The 20,162-nt window shown below is 46.2% G+C and overlaps 5 protein-coding genes across 5 annotated transcripts; 2 read left to right on the forward strand and 3 right to left on the reverse strand.

Annotated features, from left to right (window-relative positions):
• Window positions 1–64: 64 nt before the first annotated feature.
• Window positions 65–3,017, reverse strand: N7495_003930 (Rho family guanine nucleotide exchange factor CDC24; the record flags this gene model as incomplete). The annotated part of the gene is made up of 4 exons (XM_057206581.1): window positions 65–1,413; window positions 1,467–1,653; window positions 1,723–1,971; window positions 2,043–3,017. 4 exons carry the CDS (start codon window positions 3,015–3,017, stop codon window positions 65–67), a joined length of 2,760 nt encoding a protein of 919 aa, XP_057064261.1.
• A 2,378-nt stretch (window positions 3,018–5,395) lies between these two features.
• On the forward strand, window positions 5,396–7,836 carry N7495_003931 (F-box and WD domain protein; the record flags this gene model as incomplete). Its single annotated transcript, XM_057206582.1, has 2 exons — window positions 5,396–5,609; window positions 5,669–7,836. The coding sequence occupies 2 exons, from the start codon at window positions 5,396–5,398 to the stop codon at window positions 7,834–7,836; spliced, it is 2,382 nt and encodes a 793-aa protein (XP_057064262.1).
• Window positions 7,837–8,505: 669 nt separating this feature from the next.
• Window positions 8,506–10,806, reverse strand: N7495_003932 (DUF3405 domain-containing protein; the record flags this gene model as incomplete). The annotated part of the gene is made up of 4 exons (XM_057206583.1): window positions 8,506–8,610; window positions 8,707–9,550; window positions 9,609–10,448; window positions 10,508–10,806. The coding sequence occupies 4 exons, from the start codon at window positions 10,804–10,806 to the stop codon at window positions 8,506–8,508; spliced, it is 2,088 nt and encodes a 695-aa protein (XP_057064263.1).
• A 4,404-nt stretch (window positions 10,807–15,210) lies between these two features.
• N7495_003933 (uncharacterized protein) lies at window positions 15,211–16,938 on the reverse strand (the record flags this gene model as incomplete). Its single annotated transcript, XM_057206584.1, has 1 exon — window positions 15,211–16,938. The coding sequence occupies one exon, from the start codon at window positions 16,936–16,938 to the stop codon at window positions 15,211–15,213; it is 1,728 nt and encodes a 575-aa protein (XP_057064264.1).
• Window positions 16,939–18,180: 1,242 nt separating this feature from the next.
• On the forward strand, window positions 18,181–19,622 carry N7495_003934 (uncharacterized protein; the record flags this gene model as incomplete). The annotated part of the gene is given in 3 exon segments (XM_057206585.1): window positions 18,181–18,516; window positions 18,530–19,152; window positions 19,205–19,622. The coding sequence occupies 3 exon segments, from the start codon at window positions 18,181–18,183 to the stop codon at window positions 19,620–19,622; spliced, it is 1,377 nt and encodes a 458-aa protein (XP_057064265.1).
• Between the last annotated feature and the right edge of the window lie 540 nt (window positions 19,623–20,162).

Consider the following 20,162-nt stretch of genomic DNA (forward strand, 5'->3'; position numbering starts at 1 on the left):
GGAGGCTCAGAAGGGTCGCTAGAGATGAGACAGAGACAAAATGGAGGTAGGATAATCCGCAAGTCTAGTCCACAACTTGACAGTATAGCACAATTTCGCCCACTAAGCCCTTGGCAAGCGAGTCGCGGTTCTGCTCACGCCACTCCAAGAAAGCAAGCTGAACCGCCTCGTCGCTATCAATGGTGATAAAGTCTCCGTCTTCGTCGCAGTAACGCAGGCGGACAGTCTTATTGCCAATAGAACGAGTTGTAAACCGGGCCAGCTTCGCATCAACACGATCTATCAACGAGCGGAACAGAATGTTGGTCGCAATCACCAGCGTCACATAGTTGTCGTCAAAGTTGACCTTGGCCTTCAGCTGAGTTGGCATGTACGGATCATCATCAGGCTCGCCAGTCAATGGAGAAGTGGCGTGCTCGGATAGCTGCCCCGAATTACGAGAACCATTATACTCTGGCTCAGCGAACTGGGTGGGGACATGATGCGGTTGCATTCGGAGGGGAAGTTGGTTACTTGTGGGAGAGTTATTCTGGCTTCGACTGACCGGTGCCTTCATATTGGCCATATGTGCGGGGATTGGTGGAACCGGAACATTATCAACAGTCTGCATCGTGTGCACTCCCATGTATCGACGAGACTCGGGGGAAGCATTGATGTGATTATGGATATCAGGACTACTGGCTGAGCGCATCCGCTGGGTACCGTTGGGTCCTTGACCCGGCAATGAAGAAAGAGAGGGACGCTGTGCAGAATTCCTTCCGTTAGATTGGATGGGAAAGTATCCTGTAGTGCCATCCCGCGATGCGACGCGTTCGCGAGACGAAGACGCTGCCGGGGCAGTGTAACGATTGTTCTCATCCCAAGGGTTTGTTGGGGTTGTCGAGTTGGTGTTTTGGCGGCCGAATGAAAAGTTGGTAGATTGAGAGCTGGAGCGGGTGGAGGGGGCTAATTCCGTGGCTGGCGAGAAGTAGGAATTCATGTTCCGATCGCCAGGTGACATGGCGTCGGCGGCTGAGAGTTGAGTATGCAGAGAGAGAGACGGATCGTTCGGGTAGCGCGGCCGGCCGTTGGCATGGGGAACAGAACCAGTACTGCCTCCGGTGGCTGATCGAGTCCTCAAGCTGGTGCTGGATGGATTGCGGCTCATGGTGAATTCCGAGTAGTCATTGGGCGTTCCATCCGTATCGTACTCTTGCTGATATAGGTTGGGCATGTGGGCCATGCCCTCCAAGTACATGAATTCACTGTCAGATGTAACAGTATGCCGGAGGGTGCGTTTTTCTGATTGAATATTTCGTTGCTGGTCGATATCTTTGTACCAAGAGCGCATAGTGGGTTCATTTTGGTAGCGAATTATGAAATTGTCCACGACTCCTGGATCGCCCTTCCAGAAAATTTGGATCCGATACATTCCTGTATGCCTGTAGTTAGAAACATGTCATCGTGGGCGAGGCTGGAACACCTACCTGGTTTCTGAAGGCAGACAATATCTGTGACGTTGGCCATATAGATTCGGCCCTTTAATTGGAGGCGAGCTTTTCCTTTCCCTGTGACTGGATTCTTATCTTTAGACATCATAAGCTTGGTTTTTTGTTTGTTAGGATTTATATCCTTGCAACACAAAAGGATGCGCTCGAACAAGAAAATGTGATACTAAGCGAACAATCCAAGTTAATAAATGATCTCCAAGCTTTCCTTCCAACAATGGATATTAAGACAAACCTCTCTTTCGTTGTCCTTGCCACTGTCTCCTTTAACCACTGCGAAAGTGCCAAAGCGAAGCAAGTCACCAAATGTATCCATTTTGAGGGTTTTCCAATCCTCCACTCGCTCTGACAGATCTATAACTGCCGCCTGCAGGTGTTCTCTGTGGATCGCTTCGTTGGCTCCATCGAGCAAAGACTGAATGGTATCGATCGCATGGGTAATGTCGGCTGTAATTTCCGGATCTTCTGATTGTTTTCGTAGTTCCTATGGAAGAGAAAGATGTGAGTTGATATTCCACAAGAGAGAAGAATTAAGGACTTGACTTCTTGACTTACCGACAGCATGAGTGGATACCTTGTCAATCGCTGGAAAGGCTTGACAAAGAAGCCGTTGAGAGTTTTCGGCTGCGCAACCATCTGCTGAAGGTCCAAATGGCGCGGTGCCACCTTGATCTTATCCCACTCTCGCATGCAAACTTCGTCGCAACGCATCTGATTTGCGATGAATGGCTCGTACTGCTTAAAGGCATCTTCATGAGAGGAGAATAGAATTCCCCAATTTTGTTCCTCCTCTGGCAAAGCATAGTGTTGCTCCATGCGAATCAAAAAGCGTTGAGCAAAATCCAATAGGTTATTGAGATTCAAAAATATCTGGTGGCTCGCATCGCCAGTCAGAGCACCAGTCTCTTCCAGTTCCTTTTTGAGCGCCTGGAGATTTTGTAAATGGTGAACATAGTCGCGCTCCGTTTCTAGTAGCTCCTTGAGAATATGTTGTCGCTTGGTGAGCTTCACGGTTCCTTGTATAGGTGCATCCTGAGATGCTTGCGAAGACCGTTTGAGCTGGCCTTGCATTTCGAGAATATCCACCACGCGATTCACCATCTTGATCACTTTGATGAAACCAGTTGTGCTTTCGCCGTACAAGTCAGTGATTAAGAAACAGTCTTGTTGAGGGAAGGCTAGATCTTGCAGGCAGGCCTGCAAAAACTTAAAGGTCGCAGCTTTCGGTCGTTTTGCTTCAGGCACCTTGGCCGGGTCGAGTATCAATTCCTCGTCCGGACCGGACGCATTGTAGATGCTCAAAAGCGGGTATCCATTTCGAAGGCAGTTCCACAAAGAAGATACCGGGTCTGTATTTCCATTGGCGTGATCTTCTTCGTCCATCTCTTGCAGGAAGGGCTCGAATGTGGGGACCTCAGAAAGTCGCCTCTTCAAGTTGACGCAACTTTGGTAGATCGACTCTCCGCCGCGCCGGTTGATGATGTTGTCCTCAGCGACTGGGGCACCACTCATGTTTGCGGTCGCAATCATTAATCCGGTATGTGTGAGTTAGACCAGCCAGGCTCAGTTAATATCCGCACAGCAGACTAGGGTATGTATATAATATCAGGTATAGGGGGCGACGAGCGTCGAGATGATAGAATTGCCGATCATCGATTTCCCACGACAAGACGATATGGACAAGGCTTCGCGCAGGACAATATCGAGGGTGTTTTCAAAATCTCGGGGATATGGTTTCACCTGTGTCGCAACGTTGGTTGTCGAGAGTGGATATGCGGTTGTGGTAGGGAGGGGGAGTCAAGGATATCAGCCGGCAGAATATCTAGACCGTGCCGCCACTTTATCTTTTATTCGATGGTGTGATAAGAGGGCCCGTTCACGGTTCAAGGAAAAAAAAAACAAGAGATCTCAAATCCAGCAGCCAACGTGACCCAATCTATGGGACAAGAAATACTGGGCGGGTAACTTAACGCTGCAGGGCAATGTAAAGAAAGTTAAGGGCGACAAGTACGGAGTAATCTCGAGGTTTTCCGCCATTTGATTATATCACGTGATCAACAATACTATCCTTAGAATCTTCAAGGTCATATACGAAGAGTTTAAGCTGCAGCCTTTAACAAGTTCTTGCAGATAAGATCTTCCATCTCCCCAGCAAGACTGTTTCCTGATCTCTCACTTACTATAGCACATAGTATATGGCAAGAATACATGGATTTATCAAAGGGGCTACTAGGTTCCCTGTTAGGGCTTAGCGCGTGTTCCATCGGGTGGGATGTGGAGAGGGGCACGAGTCCGTGTATTAACCTGAGACAGAGACATCATCTTTTACTACCAGTTTGCATGTTAACGGTTTTGATTTGAGGTAAAGCTGCTGATAGTGATTTGAGTTATATTATAAGAGTAAAGAACCTCTAAAAATTCATCAGAATTTATCAGGAGTTAATTTCTTCAATTTTCATAGCAAAATCATGTACTTAGGGTTTGGGAGGTTAAGTACTCCGCACTCGTTCATCTCCATGTTTCATACCGGTTCACGTACCTTGGTCCGTGAAACTCCAGAGCTAGATATGCAAATTATTCTGAAGATTACAGAGTAATGCAATATGCATTTGTTTAAAAAATAAATAAAGAGACATATGCAATATTTAGTTCAAAAGTTAGGATGGGATCTCGATTTTTAGTCACATGATACGTCTAGTGTATATCAAGTAGTTATAACATTAAGCCTAAGGTTATGTTATACTATACGAGCAATTACGCTTTCTGTCCATCTCGTGAGCAAAATATCTTTAGACTTCAATTCTGAGTCAGATTATGACTGTACACTTTGACTTACCACTCTATGACAACTGAGCAGCTCGCCTGGGCCTGACTCCAATGGGCTGAGTGCCCAAGCGGCAGTTGAGACAGCAAGGCCCAATTTTCAACCTTGAAACCTTGAAATATTGTTGTAGCATGATGAAACAGCATATACCCAGGTGGTGTCCTAAAAGGTAGTTATGTTATCTCAGATTATCACAGTACTGTCAATCAGTGTACCTAGGTAAACTACCATATGATGGCAATTTGAAATCTGGACACCAGAAACGCTAAAATCTTTTCAATATGATCGTTTGGGCGCATCACCACGATACAAGTTGATTGGAACTCTCACTCCGCTGGGGTGCTGCTGGAGATGAATATCCCATAAATCCTGAATCTCCAGTTGAACTGACGGGGCTACTTTCCAATGTCACCACTGGACTAATCAACCCACTGATCTGATAAGCTCATGCGTTATGATGCGTAGGCTTCGGCAATCACTATTGATATCTCCGATGCCTAGCGTGCATATCGTCTATCCTTTTCCAGTGGACTATGAGCTGGGTTTCCAGCCTTGGATTGAGTCGGTAACCTAGTGCTGATTGGTTGCTGAGATATGAAAGATGTTACAAGTCCACAGTGGAACTAACTAACTAATCCAAACAGACCAAACATTACGCAGCAACGGTAAAACTGTTTTCCCGAGGCCTTACCGCCTGAATGCCAAGGCGATCACTTCGACCAAGCATCCGTGATGTCTTTGGTTGATTAATTCCTCATTCTATTGCAACTATGAAGAATCTATGTGTTCTCCTTGATTCAGTTCTTGGAAATAACACTCAGTAGATTCTTTATAATCTCTAGCTTACCCATATCTTGTTCTCTTGTGGATCAAATCAATCACTTTTCTGTGGATCCTTTCTCCTTCAAAAGTGACGTGACGTGACATGCATCACAGATTCTAGATTTGCTCTAGCAAACGTAGGAGGCTCGTTCCAACTCAGAAACTACAACAGGAGCTCCATATTGCGCATATATTACCTCAAACTGGATGGTATAGTGGCAATTTCACGTGCCCTCCATTCGCAGCTATTTGTTCCCCTACAATGGATCGGGAGATGATGCCAGAATGCTTTGTACCTCCACATCTGCCGCTGCAGCCAAGTACTGCCGACTTCCCTGTGTCATCACTTTCATCGTCATTCAAGCTGGACGAAGGCTATTCAGATGAGACTCAGAGCCAGATAGATAAGGAACTAGTGTCTGATGCCATGACCCTTCCTGACTGGCTGACTAACCTGAGCGAGAAAGAAAAAGCTGGTGCGATATCCCAAAATTGTACTAGTGACTCCCTTTGGATTCTCTGCTAATTCCACTAGAAATTGCATACGAATTGCTACGCTCGCTATCTACTCCAGCCCTTGCATGCGTTGTAGAAAGAATTAATCCGCTGCTCCATATGGACCCCGTTTTGAGGCTACCTACGGAACTGACCGACCAAATATTCTCCTACCTTGAACCACGCACACTTCTGGATGCCTCGCTCGCGTCGCGCTCATGGCGCCATCGAATACTTAGCTCGAGTATTTTCAGGGGATGTTTTGTTAATGAAGGATGGAAAGCGGACATCCAAGCAATTCGGACTTTTGAACAGGAAAATGCTGGGGCGGTGTGGCCGCGCAAGGCACGCCCTCGACACCCAGAGATAGATCTAGAAGAGCCACAGCATAAGAAACGCGTACCTTCGTCATGGCGAGACTCAAGTGATCCTGAAGCTAATGGCGAAGGTCGTGCAGAATCTGATAATGAGGAGGAAATGGTTGATGTGGACGACCAAGTTGGAGTAGAAGTTGATGAGCTCGGCCTCAGTCCTTCGAAGCCTGCCTCCCACCTTTCATCCGTATTATACCCACCACTACGGTCTTCACTTGTGACGTGCGCCCCGGACGGTAGTCCAAAAATCAACTGGGTTCATCTTTATAAGCAGCGTCGTCGCCTCGAAGCCAATTGGCATCATGGTAGACATACCAATTTCCAGCTTCCTCACCCCTCACACCCGGAAGAGGCTCACGGCGAATGCGTATATGCGATTCAGTTCGAAGGAAAGTGGCTGGTCAGTGGTAGTCGCGACAAGACAGTGCGCGTCTGGGACTTGGAGACCAAACGTCTATGGCACCGCCCGCTCATTGGACATGAGAGATCAGTACTGTGCCTCCAATTTGATCCCAGCCCCGAAGAAGACATCATCATCTCCGGTAGCAGTGACCAGTCCGTGATAATGTGGAAGTTTTCTACTGGAGAGAAGCTCCACCAAATCTGCAATGCCCATACCGACTCGGTACTTAACCTTAAATTTGATAATCGCTACCTTGTCACTTGTTCCAAAGACAGAATGGTCAAAGTTTGGAATCGACGAGAGCTTGCGGTGACCGATGAGAACTACCCGCGCATATCCCGCGGCACACCAGCTGTTTTTCCACATTACATTATCGACCTGGATGGTATGGAACCTGATATTCTCCAGTCCCGACTATTCCATGAGGAATTCAAGCCTTTGAAGCCCTATTCGCTTCTAATGATCATTCAAGGGCATAATGCCGCGATCAATGCCATGGAACTTCGTGGAGATGAGATCGTCACTGCATCAGGCGATCGTACGATCAAAGTCTGGAATATTCGTAATGGTACCTGCAAAAAAACCTTGATGGGCCACCATACAAAAGGTATTGCATGTGTTGAGTTTGATGGCCGCCGTATCATCAGCGGAAGCAATGACAACACAGTCCGGATCTTCGATCATATCACTGGAGTGGAAGTGGCAGTTCTTAAAGGCCACAATAATCTTGTCCGTACAGTCCAAGCTGGGTACGGTGACCCACCAGGGGCCGATGAGAAATTTCGCCACGAGGTATCGAAAATTGAGAGTGCATTCTGGAAGGCGCAGCAGGATGGTGTTCCTGTAGGTATGGGCCCCAGGGCCATGCGACGTGCCGGTCATTACACCAACACGGCCGGATCTCAAAATCCTCTGGATCTTCCTGCTCTCGGAGCAAAGCTTCCTCCCGGTGGTGGAAGTAATGAGTGGAGTCGCATCGTATCTGGCTCATACGATGAAACAGTTATAGTCTGGCACAAAGGCCCCAATGGGTGGGTAGAGAGCTATCGACTTAGACAGCCAGATGCCGTGAATAGTGCTGCCCGTGACAATCTCAGCGATGCAGCACGAACTGTTGTATCAACGCAAGCTGAGCAATTACAAGCCGCGCAGGTCCTAGCCGCATCTGACGCCAATAACGCCAATATCGATCCCAATATCAATCCCAATAACGTCGCTGTACTTACACCAGCACCTCAAATCGCTCCCGGTCGTCAGGTTCGCGGTCATCATCGCCTTCAATCTTCACTATCAGCGTCAAGGGTTTTCAAAGTTCAATTTGACTCGCGCAAAATCATTTGCGCCAGTGTGGATCCACGCATTGTGGGATGGGACTTTGCGAATGGCGATGAGGAGATTATTGAAGCGTGCCCATACTTTCAAGTTCTATGATCCACCAATCCTACCTATTCTACAACCATATCCTTCCTTAACCTGATTGCTTGACTATCATTTCCTCTCGACCTTTCGACCTTTCAACTGTCGTGAATCCGAGAAGAAGAAAAAAGCAATTTACAAGGGCTCATTGATTCAAGCATCGGATACCAGAGCTCACCTTTTCCCGGGGTTTAATGAATTCTTTCAAAATGGGTCATAAACTCATGACTATGCCCTTGTGCGCACCACGCATACAAGAGGTTTTTATACTACATGTATTGATAGCGTTCGATACGTCCTTACTAATACATTTTTTTGCACAATTTCCTAGGTAAAATACCACTCGTTTGACCTACTTCCGTCTGCCCGTAAAAGCACGAGATAATTAAGTGGGCTTCACGGAACTTAGACCTAGTGAGATTTTTGAGTACTAGTCGTTGTGGATCTCTGAAACCAGACCTCGGGAGGGCATTTCTCTAGTCATCCCATGCTACCTAGTAACCATTGATAGTTAGATATGAATGTACTGGTAGAAAGCAGATATTGAATTAATTTATCAAGGTATGCTGTACGAAGTGGGCACAGGAAGAAATCTTGAAATATTGCAATCACTAGCTAAAACTGTCATTATGATATTCAATCATAACAAAACATCAAAAATAGAATAAAATCATTTCCCATAATTCAAGGCACAGCCTTGCTATTACCTACAATACCCATCTCAGCATTCTTGACCGTATGAAGGAACATAGACGGGAAACAATGTCGCCCATACCGAAGTTCAGAGGACTAGAAGGCAAAGGTTAGCAAGTATACTCCGAAAGCGTCCCCTCACCACGAAGCATTATTTGTGGAACAGGGAGAATAATTAAAAGGGAAACTCACAGTCTTCCCTCCTTCACCTGCTGCAGTCCGGTACCCCATCCACCTCCTGTAAAGGTCCTCGGCGGTATGAGTCGTAAACATGTAGGACAGCCGATACATGATATGATCGTACAAATGATCCCAGTTCCAAATGCTGTCGTCGCCCCCATTGATATTATCTGCTTCGCCGCGATTGTAAATCCTAGCTAGCTCACGCGGTGTCCATTTTCCATCTGCGTAGATGGGATGCGGCACATGCACAGCCTTAAGTCCGTGATACAGCGCCCACGAGGCGCCTGTCATCTCTGACACGAGGCCCAGTCCACGCGTGGCTTGCGCTTGGTGGATTAGATCGAGCAGTCGGCGAGAATACCGGCCCATGGTGATAACTGCTGCGCGGCGGGGTGTGTCAAGGCCATTCCTGAAGTTCCAAACCATGTCAGGAAAGGTCCACTGCGTGTCTTTTGGATTGAAAATTGGGAGGAAGGTTATGAAATCTGCTTCCTCTCCTACTCCCCAGGTGTAATTGTCACTGTCGGGTGATACTGGTGCTTCGGGGCCCTGGGGGCGGATTCCAGTGCCTCCAATGGGGCCCCATACTGTTGAGTTGGACTTGTCTTTCAGCTCTTCGTCCACCATCTGTGTGAAGTTTTCCCAGGGACCGTGTGCACCTGGAACGTAGAAGTAGGCGTTACGCTCCCATAGGTACTTTCGAGGTTGGTCTCGTGCGAAGGATATGGCTTTATCGAGGAAGTGATAGGTATGGCCTGTGTGGCGACCATCCATTTCCAATTGCCAATAATACTCGAAGTTGGGATATAGTTGGGCGAAGATTTGCAGAGGCTGGTGATGTTGATAGATTGGACTAGAGGAAGAGGTCAGTGTGTCTGTCATTTTCCAATGGAATACAACCCAAATCTTACGTATGTTCCGGAATTTTAGGATACCATGCCTCCAACAGCTTATTGTTGAAGAAGACAGCCATGTTTCTAAATTCCTGAGGAATCGACTTCTTAAGCTGAGCCACTGTTTTCGGATCCGAAAACATCGGGAGCTCATCATCCTTCACGTGAACCAGGATGAAGACCTCATACTCAGCACCAGAATGCAGAGAAAGCTCCATGATCAGCGCCCGTAGATATTCCCGATGGTTCTTAGTCCAGAGCATTTCATGCCAAGTACGAATCAAGAGCGCAGATCGCGGATGATATGGCTTTAGAGAAGAAGCAGTATCCGAGCCGTCCATCTTCTTCGGTGGCTCTCTCAGTTCAAAAGAGAGTGGCTGCTGATATGACTGCTCCGTCAAGCTACTAGGCGCGTAGCGATTGATATTTCTCTCGAAGCATTGAGATTGCAACTTGTGCCAATCAACATCGTACCAGCTAACCATTGGCGGACGAGTAAAGCCCGGAATCTCCTCTGTCTCGTCTTCGTCAAAGCCATACGCGCCAAAACGAGAGTATTTGTCTGCGCAGACATCACCATCTAGATCCATAGCTTCATATGATCCGATTTTAGGTGATGGGAATCCATCCTGCTTCCCTTTATAGACGAGCATCATGTCTTCAGAAGATATGCGGTCCAAGTCACGACCACGCGGCCCTAAGCAAGCTTTGAAGTCCCCATGATTCTTTTTTCTCCATTCTTTACTATTGTATGCCGGATACGGGTCATAGATGGAGGGAATGGGGTGAGGGTGGTCTAGGTCAGTGGAATGAGTGCTGGTGAGAGTCAATGTTCCACCCATGTAGAATAATGGATCTCTAAAAACCGAAAGTTAATTCTTAGCCAGCTGGTATAGAGATTTATGTTGATCAAATACCTTTCATCATGCTCGGTGCCCATTCCATAGTCCTCGTCCTCGTCCTCTATGTTGTCATCTGGATTGTTCACAGCATATTGATGGCTCGTAGTCTCACGATACTGTCCCGGTCGAATAACTCTATGATTTTTGTGATCTTGGTGACAGATCCAGCGAATAAATGATACGTCAGGGTGTGCAGTGAAGTGGGAGTATGTTTCGATGACGGTGAGGACGAAAACAAGACAGCCAAGCCACAAAATTGTTTGCGTTGTAGGTGAAGAAGACCTGGCCCTGGCATTGCGACCATGACTTGACATTATGAGAATAAATATGGTGATCACTCAGGAAAAGAAGGTAGTCTAGAACATGGGGTCTGGGGGTGGAGATTTGGAGCTACAGAAAGAATTGATAGCAATTAATAGCAAAGAAGCAATAAACACAAAAGAAAAAGGAAAAAGAATTAATATGAAGAGAAGACCAGCCAAAAGAGAAGTAGTGAGAAGAGAAATCAAAAGGTATTATAAGGATATCATGTCATGGCGACGTCGCATGGGTTTGTCGAGTTTTCCGGATGCGGAAATGTGGAAGCCCTGGAGCATAAAATGGCCGGAACTTTGGGTTGTACAGACTGTATCACTCGTCTTATGATTTAAATTTGATCATTTTAAGCGACTCTTAGCCAATTAGCATATCTAGACTCAAATGGCTTCAAATGTTGAGTTCATGTGTCATACATGGTGGAACATGTAGTACATGTTTAATTAGTTTTGAACAACTCAGCAAATCTACACAGATTATAGCTTGTGGCCTCGAGTCCACATCTTTTGGATCTGGATTCTGATTCAATATTTAATTATTGTAGTTTTAAGGTACCCAGGTAAAATGGTTGATTCAAATCACTTGAAATTAAAGATGTTCGTTTTGATGGAAATGATATGAGGATCACTATAAGAGTATTGACGGGGGATTATTCAAGATTAGATAGACAAATATGGAGAACTTTCATCCAAGCTGAAACAAGATCCCCCAGGTAGTTGTTTGAAGCTGGGTGATCCAATATTAAGCTGCCTTCTACCTACATAGTTTGCCAGTACCTGAAGGCCTGAGGCAACAATCCCGCTAAGGCACAAAGTAAACGACATTATGCTGGGCTTTCTCGCATATCTTTTTTAGACTAGATAGATAGTCTTATTTGTTCTTCTTCATTCTCCGGCTGACACCACAGAATCTTACCAGCGTCGTGCTGCTGGAGTCGAAAGGCCCGAACAAACAGCAGAGAAATGCCCTCGTCAGTGAGAAAAGTTCCATTATTCATAACAGACAGGTTCAGAACAACAACGATTCCATCTGCATAGCCGGAGAATAGTTTCTTTGTATCATGTAGTTCCTACATATTTTCTCTGCAGATTCTACCAAAGTAGCCTAGCCGTCTGTCTCCATCAGATACTTATCGGATTGAGATACACTAGCCAGTCGACAAAGTGCACATGAAATGTTATGATGGGGTTGGTATTATTTTTTCCTAATTGAATGTTTCTTTGCATCATAACTTTGGATATTTGCCTTCAATAAACTGGCTACATGTCGAGCTGCTCGATCAAGTCGGTTTCATATGCATCCATTTTGCAGGATGCCGTTGTCAACATTAGAAGAATCCAGAGTGGACTTGAATTTTCAAGTCCTGACGATGGTGGAAGTGAAAAAGGATTCAAATCGGAGTTTCAGTTATTTGACCGTCAAAGGAGTATCGGATGAAGGGTCTCAGGTTGGTCATATTGGCCTCTGGGCACCCTTCACATCTCCACACATCTCCACCATGCGCTCTATCTCCGCAACCCCATCTGCGCAATCCAGACCCAGTAGCCGTCAAACTCGGAGTCGTCAAGCAGCCCCTCGCAGAGCTTGTCAGCCAAGAGCGACCTCGAATAGGCCCTTTCCGACTGTTCACTTCATCGAGATATACACATCGCGGTTTACTTTCTTTGTCCTTGAGCGAAAAAGCCGTAACTGATGGTAATGGGACGTTCAGCAAAGGGATGTGTATGATGCCTAGGTAGTAGTTTAGGAAGTGATAAACTTTTAGGGTCATTTAGGTGGGTGCATAGTTGTACGTGCAGACTTTGATCCATCTAGTCATCACAGGGCATGTTACTGTAGGTAGATTTCTAGGTTGTATCTTACGCCTGCTGTTGTTGGCTGTAAAGAGCCTGTTCCATCTCATGGGAGAGTATTGTGGCCCTGAATATTCTACAAAAAGGTTATAACTCCAACTAATCGGTACATACTTCCGCAGAAGAAAGACATATCCCAGCAAATATGAGGGGTGGTACGGATCTCAAATCCGTCAATCCGTCAATCCGTTACCATCCCTACAGATCTTTTTCTTTTAATAATAAAATCTTGTAGCTGAGCTCCTTTGCTCAATTAGTAATAATGTGCCGAGGCAGTTTTGGTGATGTTGATTTTGCCGCAAAACGTTCCAGCCATCGCTTCCATGCTGCTGTGCATTCTTGATAACAGATGATTTTTCCAGACCAGCTGTTCTGATGGCAAAAGGAACTGCATCGCATCATTTGTCTAAGATTACTAGATTAATATGTCTCGATTTTTGAAAAGAACGAGCCTTTAATCAGCCTCATATAGTCGCTAACAGGGAAATTTGAAAGGTAAAAAATGACATTGTCATCCAGTCAAGGGCAGTAGCGTGCCCCTTTGACATAAAGGCTAAGAACCAAGTTCTGGATTTTAGTCTTGAGAGCAATCTTCGGACAGATAGTCCCTGCTACTAACTAGGCAGAGTGGTTAACGAAACTTAAGACAGCCCTAATAAATAATGAAACTAAGGCGCTGATATTAAGGCTGTCAGGCACTTCTCAACTGCCCAGATGCATACTGCGCGCAAAAAAATATTCTAACAGAGGTCTGGTTTTGTGTGAGTTTGTTCATCTGATTTGTAGGTTGAATTGGGGTAAGCCGGTGGTTTGTTTCACTCAGGACTCTCTAGGCATGATTTGGGAATATGAGGGTTCCTCACGTCTCCGAATATGATCTGACTTGTCGTTAGCATTGTTGTACACTGGAAAGTGATCTCATAATTGGCCAGCGTGTACTCCGTAATTATCCATGATATCTCAGCTTAGTATCGCTAATTCAATCCACAGGCGCGACGAATAAACCAGATACTCGAAGCTGAACCACCTAGAAGAAAATTAAAAAGAGTGTTCAAGGTATCAGGGTACCAGGGAAACATTTATTGATCATTCACTGAACATAACTTCAGATCCTGCGAAGGAGCTGGCTAGGTAGAGTGCAACCACTCCTGGATAAGGCGATATATGTCCGTGAGCTGCTGGGGACATAAATGTGGCCGAATTGGTTTGCCATACTGGTGCTTGGATTATGGGTGGATATTAGTGGTGAGAGGAGACCTTGGACTCATGAAGAGATGCCCCATAATCTCGATCGACGCTAGAGTACCTGCCAAAAACCGGATTCAAAGATCTAGTGAGTACCGAAGAGGCTAAAATTTCTAATGTCCCTATTTTTTTGGGTCAGTGGAAATACCTGCGGTCTTTTTCCTCAACTTCATATGGGGCCAATTGACTCAGAGCATCAAACATCGATAGCAAAAGGTCTTCCGGGGCATCCTTAACTGCCTTTGAGTCTTCGCTTCAAGCCTGGACTCTTTTGCAACAATCCTCATTTCAGCGAAGTGAAGAATGCAGACTCTTTTTATCAACCTTGCGTAGGCTGACTTCCGAGTTGGCGTTTGGTGTGGGTGGAAAATGTGTCGTGGAAAGTGCCACTTTGATTTGAATGGTTCCTTCATCATAGTGAACTCCGTATAGATTAAAATTGAACTGGTCTCAAGGTCATATTTTGTGAGCTTAATGGATTTCGGGAGGTTGAAGCAGAACAGAAAGATGAGAGTTGGAGAAGAAATAGAGTGGGTGAAGTGTAGGCCGATATAACCACCGAGATACTGTTACCTTCTCCATATAAGTAATAAAATTTGCAAGACATTTTGGAGGAACAAACGTGCTGCTACTTGGCAAAATCGCCAAGCCAGAGAGAGAGAGAGCTAGATCCTAGGTATCCACTGGGGGGTATACAGGAGCTCGCTTTCAAGGCTGCCATATTTTTGCCTGTCTTTTCATTTTTTCTCTTCTTGGCGCAGACTTCGGGAGTATGTACTGTAGATGGGTGACGGAGGAAGAAGCTAAGCTGGTGATTTCCGGGGTTGTATACCCAGATATTCACCTACGGGGTACATTAACTGTCGCTACCTGAGGCCGCTAGCAGACTCGCGTCAAAGGGAGTAAACTGAGGTTAGTTAGTTTAATTTGACGTCTAACCATAGGTAAATCCATATCTAGGTTGTGACTTGATGAAAGTTGGTTACTCAGCTACTATGTGACTTAAGACTAAGTTATGTAAAGAAGAATTGTGATAGTGAAGAAATAGGGTATATTCGTATCCATATACATCATGATGGGCCCGAGATGATGTCGAGAAGAGTAAGAGTAAGGTTGATGCCAATGAAATGCCCAAATAGTATATGAAAGACCGCGCGTTGCGATGGGAGAATTGAAAGAAAAATAATGTCAGTTGAAAAAGGCCAGTGCTTCGTGCCAGCCGAAGCAATGCCAGAGGTAAGAAAGGTAATATGGTCGCTTTTGAAATGATAAGGGGGTATACATGTGATGACGTAAACAAGGTCGTCAATGGACCTCGTGTTTTCGGTGGAATATATGGAAGAAGGAGCTGAGCCGATGACGCCGTTTTCCCTTGGCTGGTTCTGGACGGTCCTCAGGGGTTTTGGGTTCTTCGGCGGTCCGAGCTTGAGAGTGATGCGAGGGAGGAGTTGATGCCCGATCTACTTTGAATTTGGAGGTGTCGGGGACGATGAACTGAGTTTTGGTGCTACTTCGTGATCGATTGTGAATAGGCTGTGAAATCTCTTCGGGTCCGGTAGAGTTCTGTCGTAACGACGGTGGACGAGAGACAACAATGTGACCGTTGTCAGCCGGGCCTGAGACCATTGTGTGGCGATTCAATCGGGCTCCAGTTGAGGTGCTACGTTGCTTGGCTCGCTCCATGAAAGCAGCACCGCTTGAATTTGACCGTTTAGACAGACTACCAAAGGACTTATCAGCGGAGGGTGTTGCGACGGCACGATGGACACTAGACACAGAGACGCAGCGCTTGGCCCTATTTGTCAGGTCCCTCGGAGAACAATCATCCTGATCAACAGATCTGACCTCGTTCTTGGCGGCTACTGGTGAGCCGCTTTGGGAAGCCAGTTGGACGGGACTTTTGGCGATCGATGAGACCGGGTCATAGCTGAAAATGTCAGACCAGCCCTCACGGAAGGCCACCCAGATACTGGTCACAATAATCAAAGTTCGCAGGCCATCCTCAAGTGGGACAACATTCTCTCTTGGGTCCAAGGGTGCATCCGCATCGGACAAGTCACTGACTACAGACATGCCTGAGCTTGGCGTTGCTAGATCCGATCGAACCGATGTAGAATATTCGTCAAAGACTTCCAATTGATTGCGAGTCATGGTGGCGATGACTGGATGGCGGCGGGTGGTTGGATCGAGGACGCTAAAGGTGAATTTCTTGGTGTCTTCACGCAGAACGGCTCCTGTGGGTGCAGATAATCGGCGACTCTTAGCTCCACGCAAGGCCCAACGTAATACCTTGACATCATTTCCGATGTGTGCGACAAATTCATATGAACCTGAGGGCAGTGGGGTGGCTTCCCACACTGGCCCGAAGTTCATGCAGATCTCAGCCTTCCCTTGCATACGAGCATCATCTTGAAGCATCTGACAGATTGTCGCCACCACTTCGCGCTGATCTTCATCCTCATCTTCCGACGACGGATTTTTGGGGATATTGACCGCCGTTCGTTCGTATAGATCGCTCAGGACAATTATCAAGTCGTTAGGGCCCAGGCCATTCTTTCCTCGGAACATGGTGGGAAATTTCCGAGCTAGTCGAGGCAAGTATAGTGTGGAGGGCAAGATATCTAAGATAGGTAAGGGCCGAGGAGTTTGTGAGGTTTGTTGCAGCTGGAGTAGCAATTTTGGGCGAAGCTTGAGGCGTTTGTGGCGAGCATGGGAAGCAGGATGTGCTAGCTGGTATGATGTTTTTCGTCGCGTAGATTTCCGTGTAGTATTTGATCGGCCGATACGAACAGTTTGAGTCGAGTTGGCCCCGCTCGGCAAGGCGAGGGCACTCATGGCGGTGATAGAGGCTGGTCGTGGAGTATGACCATCCAACTGGTGTGATTTATTATAGAGGTTTCCAACGAATGGTAGTTTTGGAAAGGAGAACGCTGAATAGTATGATGGAGTAGTTGGTGGCGTCTCTAGCTGGACGCTAAGATCTGTGGTATGAGCAGCTGCAGCATCGGCGGTGAGACCCAGGTTTAGCAGCATTCTTGACCGTCTAGTGGAGCCACATTGAGCTCCTGTTGAGAGTGTCGGTTATAGGCTTCCAGTACAGAGTTGTGAAGAAGACATCTACTATGTAAGGGTCAAGTGTGGGAAGGATGAAAATGGAGCTGAAAGCTGAAAGCTGAAAGGGAATGGAAAGTAAAAGGAGAAGGAGTAGCACAAGAAAGGAAATAAGTCAGTGGTATGACAAGGAAAAGGGTGGAATGCAAGGGGGATAATAAGAGATTTTAGGGATAGAACCCCCATTGTATAAAATCAAAAACCACAAATCACAAATCCCAAAAATGGGCGGTCAGCCTTATACTAAGGTGGAGTCCGATCCTAGTTCGGAGAGTAGAAAGTGAAAATTGAAGAGGAAAAGCGGAATCGGGCAAGGCGGCGTCCGATCACATCCGGTCCGAATGAAATAATCAAATCATCTCCACCTACGGAGTTAAGAAGGAGGAACTCAGCCTCCGAACCAAGACGTCATGACCTTACCGCCGATAGATATGGATTAGTTCCTTATATTGTGTGGCTTGGCTCAGGTGGAACTGTGACGCGGCTATAGCACAAGTACTGTGTACTGTTTACCTGCCAATGTACATACAGGGTTAGTTTCAGTGTTGTCAAGTATAAACTAGCTAAATATATCTAGATAATGTCAATATTATTTTACTACTTAGTACTGAGTAAGTAGAGAATGGAGTGCTTTTGCCTACCAAGGTAATCAGCACATTAATTGTCTACTAAGTATAGACTCCGGCCATACTCGGACTAATTACGCCCCCACAAATTATTCTCATTATATGAAACTTTAATACTCCTTTACCAAGGTAGTATATTAGATGATGTCTTCCAAGAATCTAATCCAATGTCTTATGAGGAGTGGTAGATAGTTATCTATAGCAATGGTACTCCGTACAACAATATACATACCTCGGTGATAGCTTCACAGGGCTGAGCAGGGTTTGCGTCCACAGTTTCTGTCAGCCCACCTGACCTGTGTCCACTCGTCAAAATTGCCACACAATTATGAAGGGGTTCGTTACTCCATCGAGCTGCGGAGTACAGAATAGAATTGAGGTTGATTGGTCTATACATGGTCTGTACACGGTCTGCTCGGCCCGTAAGCCGAGTTCCGATGACTAATCCAACCTCGGTTTGATGTATTGTTATTAGTCATCAACATATCCATCTTTATTCTTCGGCCTTAACCTTCCTCTCTTTCCCATTTGGGACAGAATGTCCTCAATTGGCCCACGCTTCGCCAAGTTACTCCAATTAGATAATCCTATTGGAAGCTTGACAGCTGCTTTCTGGCTATGGAAAGCTTTATTGTTCATCGTGGTTGCTGCCTGCCCTGGTCCGGGCTATGACACCTCAACTTCTTTGGTATTGGATGCTGGCCATGACGGGTCACTTCCTATGTCATTGAAGTTCGCCCGCTGGGATTCCATATATTTTCTCCATACCTCTGAGCAGGGATATGTCTTTGAGCAAGAGTGGGCTTTTAGCTGGCCGAGACTTTTGAGCTTCTTTGTTTCTGGTAGAGATGATCTGATTTCTTTGGGAGATACAGTCAGCTAACTAGTGCTTAGTGATTCGCTGGTCGGGAGGAGAAGATGGGACGGTCACTACCGTGGTAGTCGGGGTTGCCGTCTCCCATTTTGCGCACTATCTTTCGGTTCTAGCTCTATATGGCTTGTCCGGCAATATCTTCGGTGACGAGACAGTCACCCAAAGACTCATTTGTTTCTTATCAGCTACACTTCATATCATCACACCCGCTGGAGCTTTTCTTTCTGCCCCATATGGAGAGTCCACGTTTTCCTTTCTCAACTTTTCAGGATTCTACTTCTATTCGTCTTCCCTGATTGCGGAGCGCAAACGCATTCCGGCTCTGCGGGACTTCAATGTTCTCGTAGCATCTGTGTTTTTTGCAATTGCCACCCTGGTCCGTAGCAACGGTATCCTCAGTGGATTTTTATTTGCTTATGATGCCGTGTTGCTGGCATGGGAAACTTTGACTCAGGGTCCCTCTGTCCACACCCTTCGTCGGTTGGGTGTGGTTGTTCTGGGAGGATGTATCGTGGCTCTAGGGATGATAGTACCCCAGATCTCCGCATACCATATCTATTGTACAGGGATGGAAGCTCGACCGTGGTGCAGCTGGACTGTGCCCAGTATCTATACCTTCGTCCAGGGATTTTACTGGTCAGTCGTACTCTTCTTACTCAATGATGACTAACCCACTGACTGTCTTTAGGAACGTTGGGTTTCTTCGATACTGGACCATATCAAACCTGCCACTATTTCTGCTAGCAGCGCCGGTACTTGCAATATTGTGTAAGTCATCTCTATGGGCTTTGAAGGCACCTGTGACTTTGAGCTCGGCGTCTGGAGGTCTATCCCAGTCTTCACTCAGTCCCGGGTCCATGCTCTTTCGCCTAGCAATACCTCAATTGTTGTTGGCAATCATGGCTTTGACCAGCTATCACGTCCAGATTATTAACCGAATATCGTCTGGATATCCGTTGTGGTACTGGTTCTTAGTATCCGGTGCCATGGTCAATCTTCAGGATCCTCGTAAGCGCCATCGCAGCCTAGCGGTCGCGGCTCAGGCAATGGTGGTCTATGCGTTGATCCAAGGGGTTCTCTTTGGTTCTTTCTTGCCCCCTGCTTGAAACAGATAACTTGTTTAATGTGCAACAAATTAAATTCCTTTCTCCTTATGTAACTATCTTTCTCTCTGCTTCGTAGCTTGTCTACCACGTATGCTTGCGTCAGCCTAATGGGCCCTACATAGTATTCTTCCCACTTATAAACCGAATCAAAATTTTCATTATCTCAGTATTCTAGTCTTTCTCTTAGAGATTATCTACGATCTAACCAAGTACTATTTTAAGCTTAATCTACTACGTATCGTTCTGGACTCTTCTTTTTTTTTTTTCTCCCAAGCTCCAAGCTGATCCTCTCAACTATTATGTCATCAGGCCGCGATTAAGCCGAAAAGGTAACATCTTCTTGACCATTCATAGCTCTCTCAGTAATTGATTGTTAAAGGAAGCGCTAGAAATCCTAGCTGATTTGCTTACCATTAGCCTTCCCCAACCTCTAGTTGATTTCTATCCTACACCCATATCGAAAGCTTTTTCCTGGCCAAACCGAACGACCACAGACTACCTCATGCACACCCAGCCGTGTGCAACATACTTTCCTCAACT

This window comes from Penicillium taxi, assembly GCF_028828555.1.
Source record: "Penicillium taxi strain IBT 34144 chromosome Unknown utg000003l_segment0_segment0, whole genome shotgun sequence".
NCBI classification, from domain to species: Eukaryota; Fungi; Ascomycota; class Eurotiomycetes; order Eurotiales; family Aspergillaceae; genus Penicillium; species Penicillium taxi.